Source organism: Melanaphis sacchari, unplaced genomic scaffold (genome assembly GCF_002803265.2).
Source record: "Melanaphis sacchari strain LSU unplaced genomic scaffold, SCAv2.0 Contig132_pilon_pilon, whole genome shotgun sequence".
Taxonomy (NCBI): domain Eukaryota; kingdom Metazoa; phylum Arthropoda; class Insecta; order Hemiptera; family Aphididae; genus Melanaphis; species Melanaphis sacchari.
In genome coordinates, this window is record NW_020270545.1 from 1,539,840 (window position 1) to 1,558,710 (window position 18,871).

The 18,871-nt window shown below is 25.2% G+C and overlaps 1 protein-coding gene across 1 annotated transcript in view; it reads left to right on the forward strand.

The window, feature by feature from the left end:
- Nucleotides 1-4,341: 4,341 nt before the first annotated feature.
- Nucleotides 4,342-18,871, forward strand: part of LOC112591353 — a 35,063-nt gene continuing 20,533 nt past the window's right edge. Inside the window, exons 1-2 of the mRNA XM_025335145.1 lie at nt 4,342-4,823; nt 14,176-14,462. Coding sequence (XP_025190930.1) covers nt 14,336-14,462 — 127 coding nt within the window. The 5' untranslated portion in view covers nt 4,342-4,823; nt 14,176-14,335. The remainder of the gene's footprint in view (nt 4,824-14,175; nt 14,463-18,871) is intronic.

Below are 18,871 nucleotides of genomic sequence, written 5' to 3' on the forward strand. Positions count from 1 at the left end.
TAAAATTTGTTTTAATTAAAATGTATTTCTTGTTTATTAGTGTTACACCGATTATCGATTATCCAGAAAATCTATTTAAAATAGTATAAAATTGCGAAAGCTTTAAAATATCGTAGCAAATAAACGGCTGAACATTTTTTATGTAAAAATATATTAATTGCCATTCGCCATTATTTGAGAGCAAAAGTTATATTTTATATTATTTTAGAGGTAGGTAATAAAATACATATATAGCAATTGAGAAAACGTAACCTAAACCGTAATTATTGGAGTCTAATAAACCATTAACGAGATACCTATAATATTAATCAGATATTTCGATATTTTACGAATATTTAAAATATTATTTAATACTTTGATTAGATATTTAATTCGTTGTAATAAGAAATATTTTTGGTAAGTTAGATTTTTTTCAATTTTCATTAACTACTTATTTCCAAACCTTGACCGTTGTATACAAATGTTCACTGTAAGTAAGAGAAAATTATCTTCATCTACTTGTATTTTAGAAACTAAGAACAAAAAACAAATTTTCTAGGAATAAAATAAATTGCATAGTACCATATTTAAAACTGTCGATAATTTAAGATTATTCGTGGTTTTATATCTTATTATTTGAATGCTAGGTGAGTATATAATATTGGGTAGATAATACAATGTATATTTTTAAATATATAATGGTACTCTGAATATTTTAAAAAAAATTACTTCAACTTTAGTTTGGAAAAAAATGTATACTAATATTCAATTTAAAAACCAGAAAATAAACATTCAAATATAAATTTACAAATACCTTTACAGGTATAAAATATATTTTGTTTATAATATATTCGTATTTACTTTTAAAGATTTTATCAACAATTGTTTACGATAATGTATACTTAATTATTTTAATTTATATAATAAAATGTTTAATAATGACGTAACACATTAACATATACCTAATGTTGTATTTTATATCTTTGTTATATTTCTTATGATTTAAGTTGATATTTTTAAAAGATAGGTTTATCATAATGATATTTTAGGCCATCTATCAATATGCGGTTTATCAATTAACATGTTCTACCGTAATAAAAATTACAGTATAGTATTTGGCCTATACCTACATTCTCAATTTAAACAAAGTTAAAAGGACCTCTAAATTGTTGTCATTTGTTAAATAGACGTTGAGAGATGCCTCTGCAGAAATTTATCCAGTCACTACCACATTTGTGGCATTGTGTTGTATAAGGTAGCAGGTTATGATCTTAAAAGTATTTAACTATGGATTTTTCAGTCAAAAAAGTATTCTACAATTCTTTTAATTCAGTTCAATACACCACAAACCACATTAAACCATTTAAACTATTTTTATGCCAACAACAAACTCTCACCTCGATATGGTTCGCTTATGATTGCGACGTAGATTGGGTAGATTATCTTTAATTAATAAGGTTATCGATGATAACCATTGAGAAGTACAGAGATAAAATGCATAAAATGATATAAAATACCAGTGCGAGCATTTAATCAATGGTAGAACACAAAATATTAGTAGACCACATATTGGGAGATAGCCATATTATATTTATAATAAAGTTTTATTTAATCCCAGCAAGCTGCAACTCACAAACAAATTAATAATTTCAATATTAATTATTAAATTTATGAATTCAGTCATGATACATATTTAATAATTAAGTATACCTAATATTATAATGAATGTAAGTGATCGTTATACTTTATGATGAAAGAAAAAAAAAATTGGTTTTAATAATTTTTAGAAGTCTTACTATTTTAAAATTAATTTATAAAATTAATGAATCTATACTGAATATATTATGAATAAAGTATAATACACACACACACATATATATATATATACACTTGATTATGAAGTATTTTATAATATTGCATAATACCTATCTTTTTTTTTTTAATGTACAAAATTATACTTAAAAAGTGAAAACAGACGCAATATTAGCAGTATTTAACTTATATGGTGGTACAAAATAATTAAATATCAACAAATAGTATCATTTTAATATTTTGTACAATATTATTAATTATTATGTCTATTACATCTATCACCTTTTTACTTGTATTGATGAGTACAAAATAAACTAAAAATATAACATTGGTCAACAACGGAATCGTGATGACGAACAGAACCTAGACATGAAAACAGGTTTTCGATATGATTGTAAAATACATAATATGTTGATGTTATTATTCCACATCTTGTAGGTCCAAATATAATATACCCAATTTATATTATAAGTTATAACGTCTAGAAAACAGTCTTAATAATATATGTATACGTATACGTATTGCGTTTACGTTCTTATATACAAGAACTTTTTACACCGAGATTATTTAAGTTCAATGATATTAAATTTTGGGTATTCATGTTATTCAAATACAAGAAAGTTTAAAAATAAAAAACTCGATGATTCATGAAATGCTTAGATGTGTGGTTGTTTGAAATTATAATCGGTAAAGTGAACGAATAAAAAAATCATTGAAACATCGAACCCGCGGGATAGCTGTACGAAATATATTTTAATATTTACAATTAAATCAAACACGCATTTTATCGATACGTCTTCGTGGTAAATAATTAATTGTATTTGTTTACGACGCATAGGTACTAGGTAGGTACTTATAATTAAAAACAAAAACAAAATTCGTACCTACTCTATACTTGAGTCGTAATATTATAACACGGGTTTCAACATCGGGCCCTACTGCAGCTGGTGCAGCATGCATATTATTATAATAATATCATATTACCCACCACTATTCAGTATAATATGCTTCTATAGATATTATATTCACTTGCAGTCTTCGCAAGTTGTTATGCCGCGCCAACGGCATGTGGCGGTAACCGGAACTGGCGGGGCGCAGAACCGTTGTGACCGTCTCACGTCACCATAATAATATAATATGTGATCACTCTTTGCCGTAACAATAGTAAGTACGATTAGAAATATTAGTAGAGATACATGCTGAGTAAAATTAGTAACAACTAATAACAATGCGAGCGCGCACACCGTGCGATACCTACGTCTCTGTCGTCGGCGTATGCTCTCTACAACATAATAATATAATAAACCTACTTCTTTAAAGTACGATACCATAATTATTTTTGCATCGAAAGCTCATAAACTAACAATTATTATTACTATTATTATTATTATTATAATTCATTGTTTTAACGATAATAACCATTGTATCACGATTACATGACATCGATATCGGTTCTTCCGTCCGGCGAGAATCGACGATAACTCTGTTAACCCGGCCCGGCAGCTACAGGTATAGTAGACCAAGGTTTACCCTCCCCGATAATATTTACACATCGTGTGGCATCGGACTAAAGGTGCGCGGCGATCACGACATGTAAGGTTCAGCGGCGGCGCGCCGGTCCGTCGCGTCCTCGTCACGTTCGGCCGGCTACGGGTATACCGTACATGCGATATTGCGCGCGTACACCGCAGACGATACGCCGTCCAACCGGCGGCAGCGTCGGCGCAGTCTTCCGTGGCAGTCCAGCGTCCGAATAAAATTAACGACGACGAGGACAAGATAAAAAAGAAGAGAAAAAATATACCGGGTAACACGATTCACACGAGTCCCACTACCGCTGCCGCCGCCGCCCCACTCTTTCCAAAAAAAACAACTCTTGTGTTGGTAATATTAAACGTATTTCGTGTGTGCGTGTAGCGCGTGTACCTACAAAATATTATATTACATACCTATATTATTATTATTATCGTTATTATCATTTCAATTTTTAACCACCGGCCGATAGCGCAGCCTCACTATGTGTTATTATAAATACAACATAATATGTACTTACGACGTCATAATGACATTACATGGGTGGTTTATTTACCTACTGCAGGTGCGCGCATTTTATAACATTCTAATAGTAGGTATATGGTTTATAGGTATAATAGGTACTGGTAATACGGTAATGTACATACCTATTCCTCTACATAATAAAACTAATATAGGTATACCGTATACGGCGTATACGCACGTGATGCGCGTTTTTAAAACATTACATTATATCATTGAATGCACCGTGGTATAGGTACGTACCGTGGTATAAGATTATTATTATTATTATTACACGTTATACGCACAGGTATTATACACCTATACCTACAACTCCGACAGCCGACGTATAGCGCGGGCTCCGCGGCGCGCGCGCGTGTGTGTGTGTGTGTGTTGTTGGTTACGTGTATTCGTTCGGCCGCCCCACCATCGGACGGGTTTTGTTTTGTTGTCGTGTGTATGGTTTTTTTTTTTTCCACCGCCGCCGTCGTGGAGAGAGAGCTTGCTGGCCTACTCTGTAACCACACCGTTTGCCAGCAGTGTACCAGCGACGTGTAATACGGCCAGTAAGTTGTTATACGATATTTTACCAATTATTGTTGTTGTTGTTGTAACTGTTATCATCGCCATAGTTGTTATCGTTGTTTAAATATATATTATTCAGTTAAAATATTATAACAATACTTATACGTACGCGCACCGTCCGCTTGTACCGCCGTAAAATTATCACGGGTCATATTATTTATCATAATATAATATCTTGGGAACGATGTACCCGTCGATGAGAAAAATGTAACTACTCGTTACCCGTAAACCGACCGCGGGAGACAAACAGCCGACTTTCGAACTTGGCTTCGAGCACTGCATACCTGACGTAGTAAACAATTCTACTGGAAACGTCGCGCGCGAAGATCGGCGGTTGCCGTACGCCGTATCGTCCTATTGCAGCTGCTGCCGCCACTCACGAACGTGTGTCTGCTAGGTATATCGTATTATAAGTAAGTCAAAAAATGTTTTGAAATTCACTAATATATAAGTTATAACAATATCATCACGATTATAAGCGACAACCATGATGTATACCTATACTGTATTATTCTAATACGAGTACCTACACGTATTTGACAATCTATTAAAATACTATCGATATTGACGTCATCGCTATAATACTTTTTCACACAATAGATCGCTGTAAGATATAGGTAACAAATAAATAAATAAGAATTTTAATAATATGCTAGAATGTAAACAATTTATACCTAATGCACGAATTACGTCCGCTTTGTTTTTTTTTCTTGTGAAATTTGGAAAAAGTTTTTCCGCACCAAGTGACGTTGCATTTCAAATTTCCATGCCAACCAGCAGGTCGCGGGAAACGTTTGTGTGTCTGTGTGTGCGTGTGTGCTTATGTGTCGTGTGTGTGCGCGCGCGCGCGCCTAGCGTCCGAGTCGCGTTTAGGTATAATATTATTATGCGGTGTGTTTGTGTGAACGCGCGGGCGGGAGCGTATTGCCGTCCTTCGCAACGATTTCCGACTGCTAATCAATTGCGTCAAAAACAAAAAAATAAATAATAATCATAAAAATACCTACATTACCGAGTCACTCTTTTTCCAAGACACTTAACCGTGCTTAACCCTGCTCGTTGGTCGCTGACTAGTTTCACAACACGTAAAACAATTATTTTATTTTATAATAATATATTATACGTCTGTATATAATAATATCGATGTATAGTGATCCCCTTGATCAACATGCATACGGAATAAGAAAAAAAAGAGTCCACTTCTCGTTGTTATAACACACACGTGTACTGTAGTTAGATCTCTACCTATACTCATATTTTATAACTAGAGGTAATACAGGTTTTGGTTAACGCGCGCGCGCATATCCTTAAAATTCCGATATAATATTATTATGCATTATTATTGATTACACTTTGGCCATACTCAAACACTGTAACACCAGAAACGACGTCATCGGTTTTATTTTCTTGCAAATCGACCGTTTTTGCTTTTTATAGGTATCCACACGAAACACGCGAATTAATATACACAGTTATTGGCGTCTATTGCGCGTGTCCATCGTATTGTGCAGTATTACATAGGTAGGTGGGTGTATAGGTGTACGTGTTAAAATCCATTCGTTTTAAAACCGTCAAATAGTGTACAATTGAACCATTATTGTTCAGTCGAATTTCAGTTTTGTTACGCCCTGTCACGTCCTGTATATCTACCGTACCAATCTATTTATTTTAAATATCCGTATTTCAAAAAAAAATGTATATATATTAAATAATACTATTGCGATGTAGTATAAAAAATTACATAGCTTATAATATTATCACTTTTGAATTATCTCTCAATAGAATTTAATTCGTTATTATATTTAAGAAACCTATACAATTTAAAGTGTACACTTGCCCCTAATTAAGACAATATTATTCATATAGTATATTTTCAATAGTGTCATATTACTAAGCATTAAAATGTATAAGCTTATAACATGAAATTAAATTAAAAAAACAAAACCTCATTGTATCCGTGTTATGGTTCATTAGATATTAACTTATATAAGTTCCAACTATTATTATTGTAAATGTTATTCTATTAAAAAACAAATTCAAAATCATATCAAATTAAAATGTTTTATTTTAACAAAAGAAAGCGATATTGAACTAAATATCCATGATTATTTGATTAGTTATTAATTATTATTTAAAATTACATAGTTGTAGATTTTGACCAAATGTAAGAATTATAATCAATATAATACCTGTATTATATATGGTTATTGAATATCTTTTACCTAAATTTACTGTTTTTAAAAAAAATTAATACCACATTTTTAAGAAAAAAAAATATTCGAAAGTTTTTTTTCAACCATTAGTTAAAAATGTATTGTTTATTTACAATATTTTGTTAAAATCTTTTTAATAACATATACAATTACCATTTGCTGATATCGTATTATTTCAACGTAGATTTAACATTATTCCTTTATTCCAATTAAAATAAAAAATGTATCAATAATGACATTAATAATTTATCAATAAATACTAAATATACTGGATATATTAAATAGCAAGAATATTATTAAGCTATTATGGTAAGGTACTTGGAATTTTGACAACAAATTTACATTTATTTTGTTTTTGTAAATTTCATATTTTAAAATTTTAAAAAGAGTATTACGACACATTTTTTTAAAAAGATACCTTAGAATTTAATGCTTAAATAATATTATTACCTTTAAATTTTATAATAAGCCAATTCAGGCCAATTAAATATAAGACTATGGTAAATGAATTCTTCTGAACATAATTATTGTCTATGTTATGTATTAGTAAGACGGAGAAAATAGCATATGCGGGTACCTATTGAAATAATTTCCATAAATCTAAATGAAATCATGATGAATATTTTTAACTTCCGTTTTCCTTATATATTAAAAATGTCAACTGTGGAGTACCATATTATTCCTACGGTTTAGATTTTTTTAAATGTAATAATGACGAGTGTATACTCGTATTTTATAATATTTATACCTATTAAGTATTAACTACTAATATTAAAGTAATAAAGTTGATAATTTCAAAATACATTTATTTAAATATATATTTCTTGTTGGTATAATAGGTACAATATCTTCTAACTTAAAAGTTAAACATTTTATTTTATATTTTATTGTTATAAAATTAAACCATTGAACAACTATTTTAATTCAACACGGCGTCATACGGTTGATTTTAGGATTAAATGTTTTTCAATATCTCATAGTAACCAATAATTTAATTTTTAAAAGTTGAATATGAGATTCTATGTATTTTATTTAATATTAATCTCAAATCCTATGCTTAAAATTTTATTTTAATTAAAAATTTGCATGATATGCAAAATTAGATATTGATAATCGACAAAAAAAAAAAAAAATCGAGATAAAAATTTAATAATATTCATAATAAGGTGATTATAATGATTTTAGCATTTATAGTGATATCCATATGGTATAATATTATATTACAACGGAAATAAATTTTAATCGATATAAATTGCGAGTGAAACTTAAATATTTAAACGGACGTTCAACGCGATAAACATAATCCATTAAAAAAAGAATGTAATCTTGTAGAAGTATTTTAAAATTGATAATAACAGAATAAATAAAAACTAGATTGAGGTAGTCAAGGGAATAAAAATAGACGTACTTATGCTCAAAGAAGAATTTGAAAAAAAAAATATAAACCAATTGAACAATATTAATATAATATTGAAATAATTTTATTAACCAGAACATAGATATTTATATATTGTTTAAAAACTTAGTTATGATACCTACCTACAGTTAAATGTTACAAAAACTTTGTTTTTATTATACATATTATTTTAAGTGTATGTATTTATTTGATGAATATGATTGAAATTAATCAATTAAAAGTTACTTAACCTTAAATATTATAGCATTGTTGTTGTTTTTTTTTTTTTTTAATATTATTACTAATTTTAATTTAATATCTTAAGTACCTATTAGTTTTAAAAAAAATTAAATTGATAATAATTATTTAATTGGACGGATGAATAAATAAATTGAACGTGGTATCTTTGCACAAACAATATTTTAATATAAAGATGGTCATTGGTCTAGTGATTAAATTATATATTTCTTCATTCTTTATTAATAAAATAATATTTTTTTCAATGTCTATTTACAGTTAACGACAAAAGTATACTGACCACTAGACCAAATAAATATTTTTAGGTAACTATTCACTTGTGACCGTTACGTTTTGTTAGGTTACATTAAGGTTAGGTAACTAGATAATTTGGCGCGAATCATTTATACACGCACAATACGGATGATATTTGACCGAGTTTATGTAATCGAGTTGGTTCCAATCAGCAGCTGGTAACCAATTGTCAATAGAGCATAACGTTGGTCAGTTTTACTTTCTATATTATACAAATAACCGTTTTACTTCATTTTAGGTATGTATTTTTATCTCTAAAAATAATGATTAATCTATTAAAAATTGTACTTACATAGTAACTTATGTTTTAAGTTGTCTTTTCGTTGGTTTATTATAATTTCCAATTTACACACATTCTCATTTTACTTATATATATTGTATCAGCATATTTGGTATTTTAAAAAACATTTACCCGTTGTTTATACCAAAATATATGCTGTATATATATATGGTTAAATAAATAAGTATATAAAGGCATAGATATAATAAATTTCTCAACGAATAAAAAAATCTTAATTTTATGTGGGTTGTTTGAGTGTTTTTTTTTTTAACGTCTAGTCATATGCATAACATAATATTACGTAAAGATTTAAAATTATAATTTATATTAATAATAAAGATATCTGAATTAAATACAATAAATACATTCAATATAATTGTATTTTAAAAAGTATCTAAATAGTCATAATTTATGTCATACAATTTAAAGCCATATAATAAATATTAATTTTTATGACCATAATTTATGAACATTTAATTAATTTTAATAGGAATTCTCGCATCTCGCTTCTAATAAACTAAAATGTTTTTGTCAAATTTTTAAATTAAAATCTTATAATATTGCTAATTAAGGTGTATTTTTTATATACTCGCGTTCTTAATATCTTGTACTGATTATAGAAGTATGTTGTACTTGTGTAGTGTGTACATAGTTATATCAATAATGTGTTTCCTAATAAGTAATAATAAAACTAAATAAACATTAAATGTACAAAAAAAAATGTAGCTACCTATTTTTTTCATGTGTGCTAATATAATAATTTATAATCATTATAGGTACTCCTATATTAATTATTTTATGATTAGATGATTACTCAATGATTTAATAAAAAATCAAAACTATTTTGATTTCTAGTAACTTAGAAATATCAAATTATATTAAGTAAAATATTATTTTAAATTTAAATTATGTTTACAATATGTGGAATAAATAATAAGTTCATTCAATAAGTAAATTTGAGATAAAATGTTTAAATAATCAAAATATGAGAGTAGAAGTCACCTAGTGGTACACTTCTAAGTGAAACTTGGGGCTATATCTAAATGTGCTTTAATTTTCTTATAAAATTAATATTTAATATTTAACACATCAGGTATTATTATGGTATAATTTATATATTAAATATTATTATATAGATACCTAATAATAGAAAAGTCCGACAACAATAAATTACTATTTAATTATTTTTGTCATTATTTGACGATTAAAAAAGCTGAAATAAATAAACATGTATACCTATGCTAAGATAAAAATTACGTCTATAAAATTACATCAACAATAAATGTAAGTAAACATAGTGAAATTATAATTCAATTGTTATAAAAGCAATAAGTAAAACAGTAGAACAAATATATATTATTTTAATTATATAAAACAATAGTGAATTTATAGTTTTTTTTTTACTTGGCGTATTGAATCATAATACTTACTTTTGTTAGATTTTAAATAAAATAAAATATGTATTTTAAAACACTAATATCTTTATTTTTGAAGATAAATAACTATATTACCACCAAAGTTTAGGAGTTATCCTCATCAGTCATTACTATAGTGGATAGTACAGTAAACAACCAATCATTTATTTTAGGTTAAGCAGTATTTATTAAATTATTTTATTTCTTTTCACCTCTGTTTGAACTATATTTGGCCTGTTAATAATTTGCACATGGGTTTAACAACCTATAAATTGAGGACAATTATTATAAGATTTATTCCAATGTCACAATCATCCTCGTAAATTGCTATAAAGACTATTTTAACGATAGCAATATTTTCAAACATCATACCATTACTTATGCATATCGTATATATAATTTGAATACATTTATGGGTACCTAAAGAAAAAGCTTTTCTGAAAAAAATTAAAACGTAACTTATTAATTAGGCTGTTTGTTTCAATAATTTGTATGCTATTCCTTATAGATAATTATTAATTGTAGGTCGCTTATGAATCATAACTAATTTTTGTGTTAAACAAAAACTAAATAATATGTTTTAATATAGTAAGTAAGACGATTTTCTTCGTATGAAACAGTTATTTCATAAGTTCTTATAACGCAAATTTTAATGATTACGAATTTCGGTCAAAACATTAAATAGGTCATAGTAATATAATCATATAATATATTTCTTATCTATTGAGAATTAAATAGTGAAATATATCAAATTAGCTACGATAAAATAAATGTATTAAATTATAATTTTAGATTTTGTCAAGGTACATATTATTATCATGTATAATTTAAATATTAAATTTATATTGTAATGACTGATTAGATTTTGTTTAATTTTAAAAGTAGATTTTTGAATTTTATAATAGTATAATTATACTTTTCATTAAAATAGTAATTAATTATTTTTTTGAATTTATGAACCATTAATTAAAACATATTTGATAAATAATATTAATTGAATAAATATTAAAAAAATAAAAAATGTATTAAGCACCTATCTAATATTCTAATAACCTAATATATTATGTAATGCAATACAAGGATACTGAGGTACAAACATATTTTTGTTAAACAATACATCATATTATTATTATTTTAAAATTTATGAATGAAATTTAAATAAGTATTTAATAGAATAAAATAACTTCATGAGATAGTAAATTATTTTTACTTGTTTATCTGTGTTTAGAATTGGTCTATATGTAATGTAATAATATAACAATATCTTATGTATAGAAGTATATTATAGCTCACTCTATGAAACTCAATATATAGTTCAATATAAATCAATTTTCGATTCTTTTATTTAAAATGACAAGAAATAAACCTTTAAGTTTTAGATATCGATATTTAATTATAGAAGAAAATCGTTTCTTGGATATTTGGTTACCAACTAGTGACAATGATAATTAATTTACCTTTGACGCTACATTAGAAAATATCGTTTATATTAATATAGGTAACCTAAATTCACTATATAGACAATTAACTATGTCATTGCAAGTGGGCTGGGGTTAATAAATTACACTAGTCAGGTCAAATGACTAAAATGTTATGTACCTTAGACTCTAATTGCTCGCGCCTATTTTATAATGTGTCTGAGAGAAGAAATTTTATTGTCTTCAGCAACCATCATGTAAATTAATACTCGCTTTAATTATATTCAAAACAGTTGAGTTATACTTTTCTTAGAAAAACATTTTCTAAGCAGGAATAGTTAATAATAATATTTGATGATATTATAATAGTAAATTAATTTCGGATAATTTTTTAATTTTTGTATATCGAATTATTTATATTACTAAAATCTATATATTATTGTATATATATAAAACTACGTATTAAAACTTAAAAGTTTACAGCTTAATTTTTTATTAAAAAAAACTTTAATTAAATACATTTTTTGTAAAAAAAAATTAAAAATACATTAGAGATATAGTTACTTTTATTTATTAAGAACATTTTTTCGTTTTATTATAAATATATTAATATAATAGTTTATAATATTATAAATAAATATTACTAAGTGGTTCGCACTTGTTTTAACACTACAATTAAGTGTGTATGTGTGATTTCTTCTTTTAACGTACCTATTAATTTTACTTTATTTTTAAATCTTATTTATAATTTAAATGGTTTCTTCATGTTTAAATATTACTGTTAACTCTAGCTTCTAGATTGTCTATTTTGTAAGAACTTTTTAAATTTTACTTTAAAGTAAATGATACATGTGTTCAAATTTTGTCTTTGTCCTTGTCGTCTTGGTCGTTTTATGATTCTGTCTGATGAATGGCACACGAGCATATTAATAAAGAATACTTTCACCAACAGTAGACACAGACCAAACGCGTCGTCGCACACGTCTATTTTTTTACTATTATTATTATTATTATTATTATTTTTTTTTTTTTTTGTAACGCTAAACTATTATAGTTATACACTATACAGAGTGCTTTTACTTAGTATTTTCATACTTTTATTTTTTGTGTATTTATAATACTTAATATAAATAGTGATAGTTTACATTATGTACTTATAGTACATATTAACATTTTTATAAATAAATTATTAAATCAAAAATTCAATTTACATTTAATTATATTTTAAAAATGTATACTTTTTGTTAGGTATTTATAATATTTATATGTAACAATTGTTTGTATTTAGATTCTAATTAAATTATTAGTTATATTAAATCATAAATGCAAATAATAGTATTGTGTTTAATAAAAAATGTTGTATAATATTTAAATGTTTTAGTTTTTAAATAACTCTTACACCGTGTATTTTGTTTTAACAGTTTTTTTTAAATCTGTTTATGAGGTACATAAAATTATACCACCTACTACCAACTATAATTTCTAATGGGACGGGTTTTATGTAAAAAAAAAAAAAAACAGTTATTTCTTATAGTTTTTCCGTTGACTTGAAATAATTACTAAACCATATTATATTTTATTTTATTTGGGTGTTTGATAAACTTAAAATAATATTTTATCAGTGAATTAATCGTGGACAATAATGTAGCTATTTACCATTCATAATACAGTTATGGAATACATTCTAAGTTTGCTGATATGGCAATGACGAGTATTGAATTATACAAGTACTTATGTATGTACTAACATACTTCATAATATATTATTATAGGTAGGTACTAAAATAACTTATTACTCTTTCACCGTCATCTATGCTGCTATATGACGGTTGTTCCTTGTGATATTTTTTATTTTTGTTTAATAAACGACAGCAGTTGCAGCAACTATTCGCAGAGATATTGGTTGTGGCTTTGATGACATTGCACCATGTTGGCAAAGGTAATATAGTGACTATGAATAAAATAAATAAAAATAAAAATGCATACAATAAAGAGTGAAAACCAGTTCCGGGGATCGTGTGATGTAGAGAGCGTCGATAATGTTGGATAGGCAGATATGAAATCCATAATAAACACATATACTTCTCTGTACTCAAACCTAAAACAAATCGGAGTGACTTACTGCAGACGAATTTTTTTTATACAAACAAAGGACAAATACGTTTGACAAATTATAGGGATAATGTTATAACTAGACAATTATTCTATTGTTAAAATTTAATTATTTAATGAATATTATTATATAAATATTTAAACTTTGTTTCATTGATTAATTATACGCTAAAATGTAGTTACCTGAGTATTAAGTTGATAATAATATTTAATTATATCACTAACAATGATAATTTATAATTATCTGAATTCATAATAATTTACATATGCATTCTCACTACTGACGAAGAAAATATTTCCCATTCGTCTATAATCGAAAAAATATGAATTCTGTGTGTTTAAAAACATAGATATTATTAATAACAACTTGATTGTTCTAGATGATAATCAACGTACGGACAGTTGACATGGCTAATATGGATGCTAAAAAAGTAGACGAATGGACGTGGAGCAAATTGGACAGCTGAATGACACCGACTGCGGATTTGTGTGTGAGGCTGGCTAAGAAGCGTCGGGAAACACCATGTGGTTTGGCGTAAAATGGCTGATCCAAATAAGAGTAAAGCGTTGTATTCGTCCGGGGTGGCATTCCTAGGGTTCGCGTGTTTTGCACTAGCCGCCACTGCCATTGGGTTGCCGTTATGGGGTTACTACGAAAATCCTCAAGGTGAGTTATGAGCATGGTATAATAAACTATTACGATCAATAAATTGTGTAAAATTGCCAATTTGAGTATTATATCATTTATAAATTATTGAAGAAAATGAACCTATACTAATAAACAAAATATGAATGATTTTTAAATTGTATTACATAATCATTAGTATTATCGGATTTGTGCCTAATCCATAACTACTTAAATAATATATAAATTACGTATTAAATTTTAATTATTTTTTTTTTTACTTTTATTTATTTCTCAAAAAATAATAATAATAATGGTCCTTACCGAGACTCTTATATGATTATATTATGTACAAGTTAAGAAGAAATTCAGTTAAATTAATCATTATAACTCGGTATACATAGTTATCCGTTTAATAATATGTTTATTATAACATATCTGTGTAATATATTATATTATAAAACCTAGGTAAAATTAGGTACTAATTCTAGTTGTATGTGTATATGTTATGTTTATAATTTGAAACAATAAATTTAAAATTTATAACGATAAATAATTAGAGCTATTTCACCTAGCAGTACTCCTAAAAAATGTCTTAACAAAACAACATAGTTATATGTGTCGACCATTTTATTGAAGCATTGTTAAAAAAAAAAAAAAACATGAACATAAGATTAGCATATCAACAGACAACATTTGTTTATATTTCAATCAATAACTTTCATAAAAGCTTAATATTATTTGCCGAGTTTTCATTAAATTTACATAAACTAATTTATTCTGACAGTTTCTATCAACTCCATTATTTTGATTTGATGGAGCCGTACATTAATATTTATTAGGTACACAGAAATGAGTTTTTGTGATCAAATAAAAAGAAATTATTCATCTTTCAGACTAAATTATTCTTCTCAAACACCATTATTGTGTGTAATATTTATTTAGTTCTTAATCTTTATTTATTATATTTTAGTATAATTCTAAATATTCAATTGTCAATCCATCAATATGTTTATTCTGAAATACTTAGTTTTTTTTAGGTTAATAAGTAATAATTTTTAATAATTAAATTGCTAATAATATTAATTAAGTATTTGTCAAATTTATATATTTTATATTATAAAGTATTCACCTATATAGAAAATACTTTATTTATAGTAAATAATTAGGTAGGTAGTAAGTAGGTATAATAATAATAATATAATGATACTTATGGTATATTTTTATGAGTAAACATTCACCTAAATTACACAGTATTTTAATTAAATTTGTGATAGTTTTGAAATATATAAAATTCTTGATGATGCTTAAATTTTTTTAAATCATTTTATGAATAAAATAAAAAATATTTTATGGTACAACAAACATCTTATATTTATATAATTTATAAGAATTTTAACGCATGATTAAATATTTTATTTAATAGTACTGTCTTAATATGTTTGTATTTTATTTTTATTGATAAAGTGAATTTTAATGTTTTTTTGGTAGATTATACCTATTAATAAACAAGTAATAGTAAACTTGAAAAAATTATTTTTATTTTTGAAAACGGATGAAGTCAATGATGAAATCGAACTTAGGATAAGTTGGGAGGGATACATGATACAGTTAAATTTATCAACTTATTGTGACCTCAATTAGGTTATTTTGTCGATTTATCGATAAAAATACATAATAAATTATTTAATTCAAACTTCAATATATAAGTGAGTAATTATGTATGCGAGACTTATGCCTCTACATCAAACCATCATTCAGCTATGGGTATTTGATTGGGTACAACTAGTCTAATAATTGCTAAAATGTTCAATTGTTACTTCACTAGTTGGTGCATGTATATATTCAAGGACATATTATATTATGTTCTATAATATATTATATTTAATGAATTAAGAATATGTATATATTATATATTATTTTTATCAAACTAGGTCAATTTATTGTTTTTCTTAACAGACAATAGTTAGGTATCGACTAAAAATAAATTATAATATGGTATTTTTTTTTTTTTTTTGTAGTTTTTTGGTGGTATTTAATGCTTAAAATTGGAAACAATGAAATCTTAAGTTTCTCATAGTTTACATTATAATATGTCTCGTATAAAACACAATACACAAGATATAATATAATGGTTCATACAATTTACCAAAGTAAATTACTTCCGTTTTTTTTTTAAATAACTGTGTAATTTAATATTTTTTTAATGAATTATATTTCGTTAGTATTAAAGTCATAGTTTTATATGTGTATGTATCTATTTATTTTTAAGCTTATAAATCTTATACTATATGTACAAAATTTATATTTTCTACAATTTAAATATACGCATGTATTTAATAATTTATATAGGTAGAATAATTAAAATAATTTAGTCTGTTACTAATAGAGTATTAAATTTTTTATACTTTAAAATAATTTCTTGAATAATAATTACTTGGATATAACAATTAACTCGGTGATAAACATAAAAATAAAATACCTATAGTATATTTTTCATTAACTATGATTCATTATATGTGACTCATTAAAATACTGTCGTTTGCTTAATGGACACGTAGAGTTGATTATATCGTATCAATAACTTGTATAGATCATCATAGTACTTTAATGTGTAATTGTTTAACAGTTTTTATTTCATGATATTATTTAGGTTATGATGTTTTATGTTGCTTAGAAATTGCTCTACCTGATAAAAAAAAAAAAGTTTGGTATGTTATAACTATAGTACCTATTATAGTTCTTGGTATGTTTTATGATTATGTAGAATTAAATTCCGTTACCTACCATGTCATAATACTTTTTATATTTGTAAAATATAATTCAATCATAGAGTACATAAATATGCAATTAGAACACTATGATTGAATGGAAAATTTATATTTTGTTACATAATACATTTATTGTTTTGAAAATAATTATAACTAAATTCGATTAATTTAATAATTTTTTTGTATTAAATATTAAAATATTTTTACAGATGCATTGTAAAATCATTAAGTAGGTACAATAAATTTTTATTTAAAAATACTAAAATTAAAACTAATACAATTAAATACCTATATCTTGTTAACATTTTAAATCACTAGCTAGTTGTTTATATCATAATAATTAAGGTCAGACTTCACAAAATATTTTATGACAGAAATAATATGTGTTTTGAAAAGTTAATAATAATTTATAATACCAATTTTAATAATTTATTTGTAGCCTTATTAGGGGTCTATTATATTAAGTGTTTTAGCTATGTGTAGCTAAATGAATGCTTAAATAATTTTTGAATTTTTACGTTTTAATACAGCTTTTCTGCCATCCTAATACTTATTGATGTGCTATATTTGAAAACATACAAATTATATAAAAAATAAGTGACCAAGTACCTATGTAATTTAAATTATAGAATTTTAATCAGTTTTAATTTATATATTATATAGACTATAATTAAAGTTTTTAAGACTGAAAAGTATTTGTAATTTGCAAATTACAATTTCAACACATCAGCTACGAATAAACTTTAAAAAACTTTATGCACTTACAACAGATTAATGTATAAATTATTTTTATATTTAATACTATGTGTTTAAAAAATATATACATAATATGATGAAAAAATATGATTATAATCGTAATTTCAAAACTAATCAAAAATATAATAACATTAAAAAAAACTATGTTATTTTATAAAACATACTTATATTATGCGTTATTCCGTTATACATATATAATTATATATAATAAACACATTTATATTAAGTTTTTTATAGATATAAAAAAATTTTAATTTTCTAGGTAAATTAAAATAATCTCTAGAAAAATACTAACCTGACTGTTTAATTTAAAATTTGAATTAATTAATTTAATAAATATTTTCAAACAATTTATAATTTAGCAATAACAATGTTTATTTATAAATGAATTAACTACGTAGATACTGTTTTATATCTTTACTTAACTTTTATTCTTTATTCCCTTCCTCAATTACATAATTAGTATTAAACTATCAATTGTTTGAAATATTAATTATAAATACATCTATAATCATTATTATATTTTAATGTTTATAATTTTAATTGTAAATCTATCATAAAAATGTTAACTTTTAAATAGTTTTTGTTACTAATATACATATAATAAATATGAGTATGTAGTAAATATATTTTAACTGATGACTCAAGTTTTAAAATTAAATGGTTTCTTGACAATCTACGTATGTTATAAGGGATATATATAAAAAAAAATTAAACTTTATTTATAAACTTTGAATTCTACAGTAACATTTTTAAACAGATTATTAATTTAATAAATAACTAATATTATCATGATATGTTTTAATTTTTTCCAAACCTTAATAATTTAGGTAGGTTATTAGTTAATAGTAGGTATATTACAAAATAAATACTATTAAATAATAGAGAATTAAGTATCTAGGTCAAGGAAGTGGTGGTAATTGA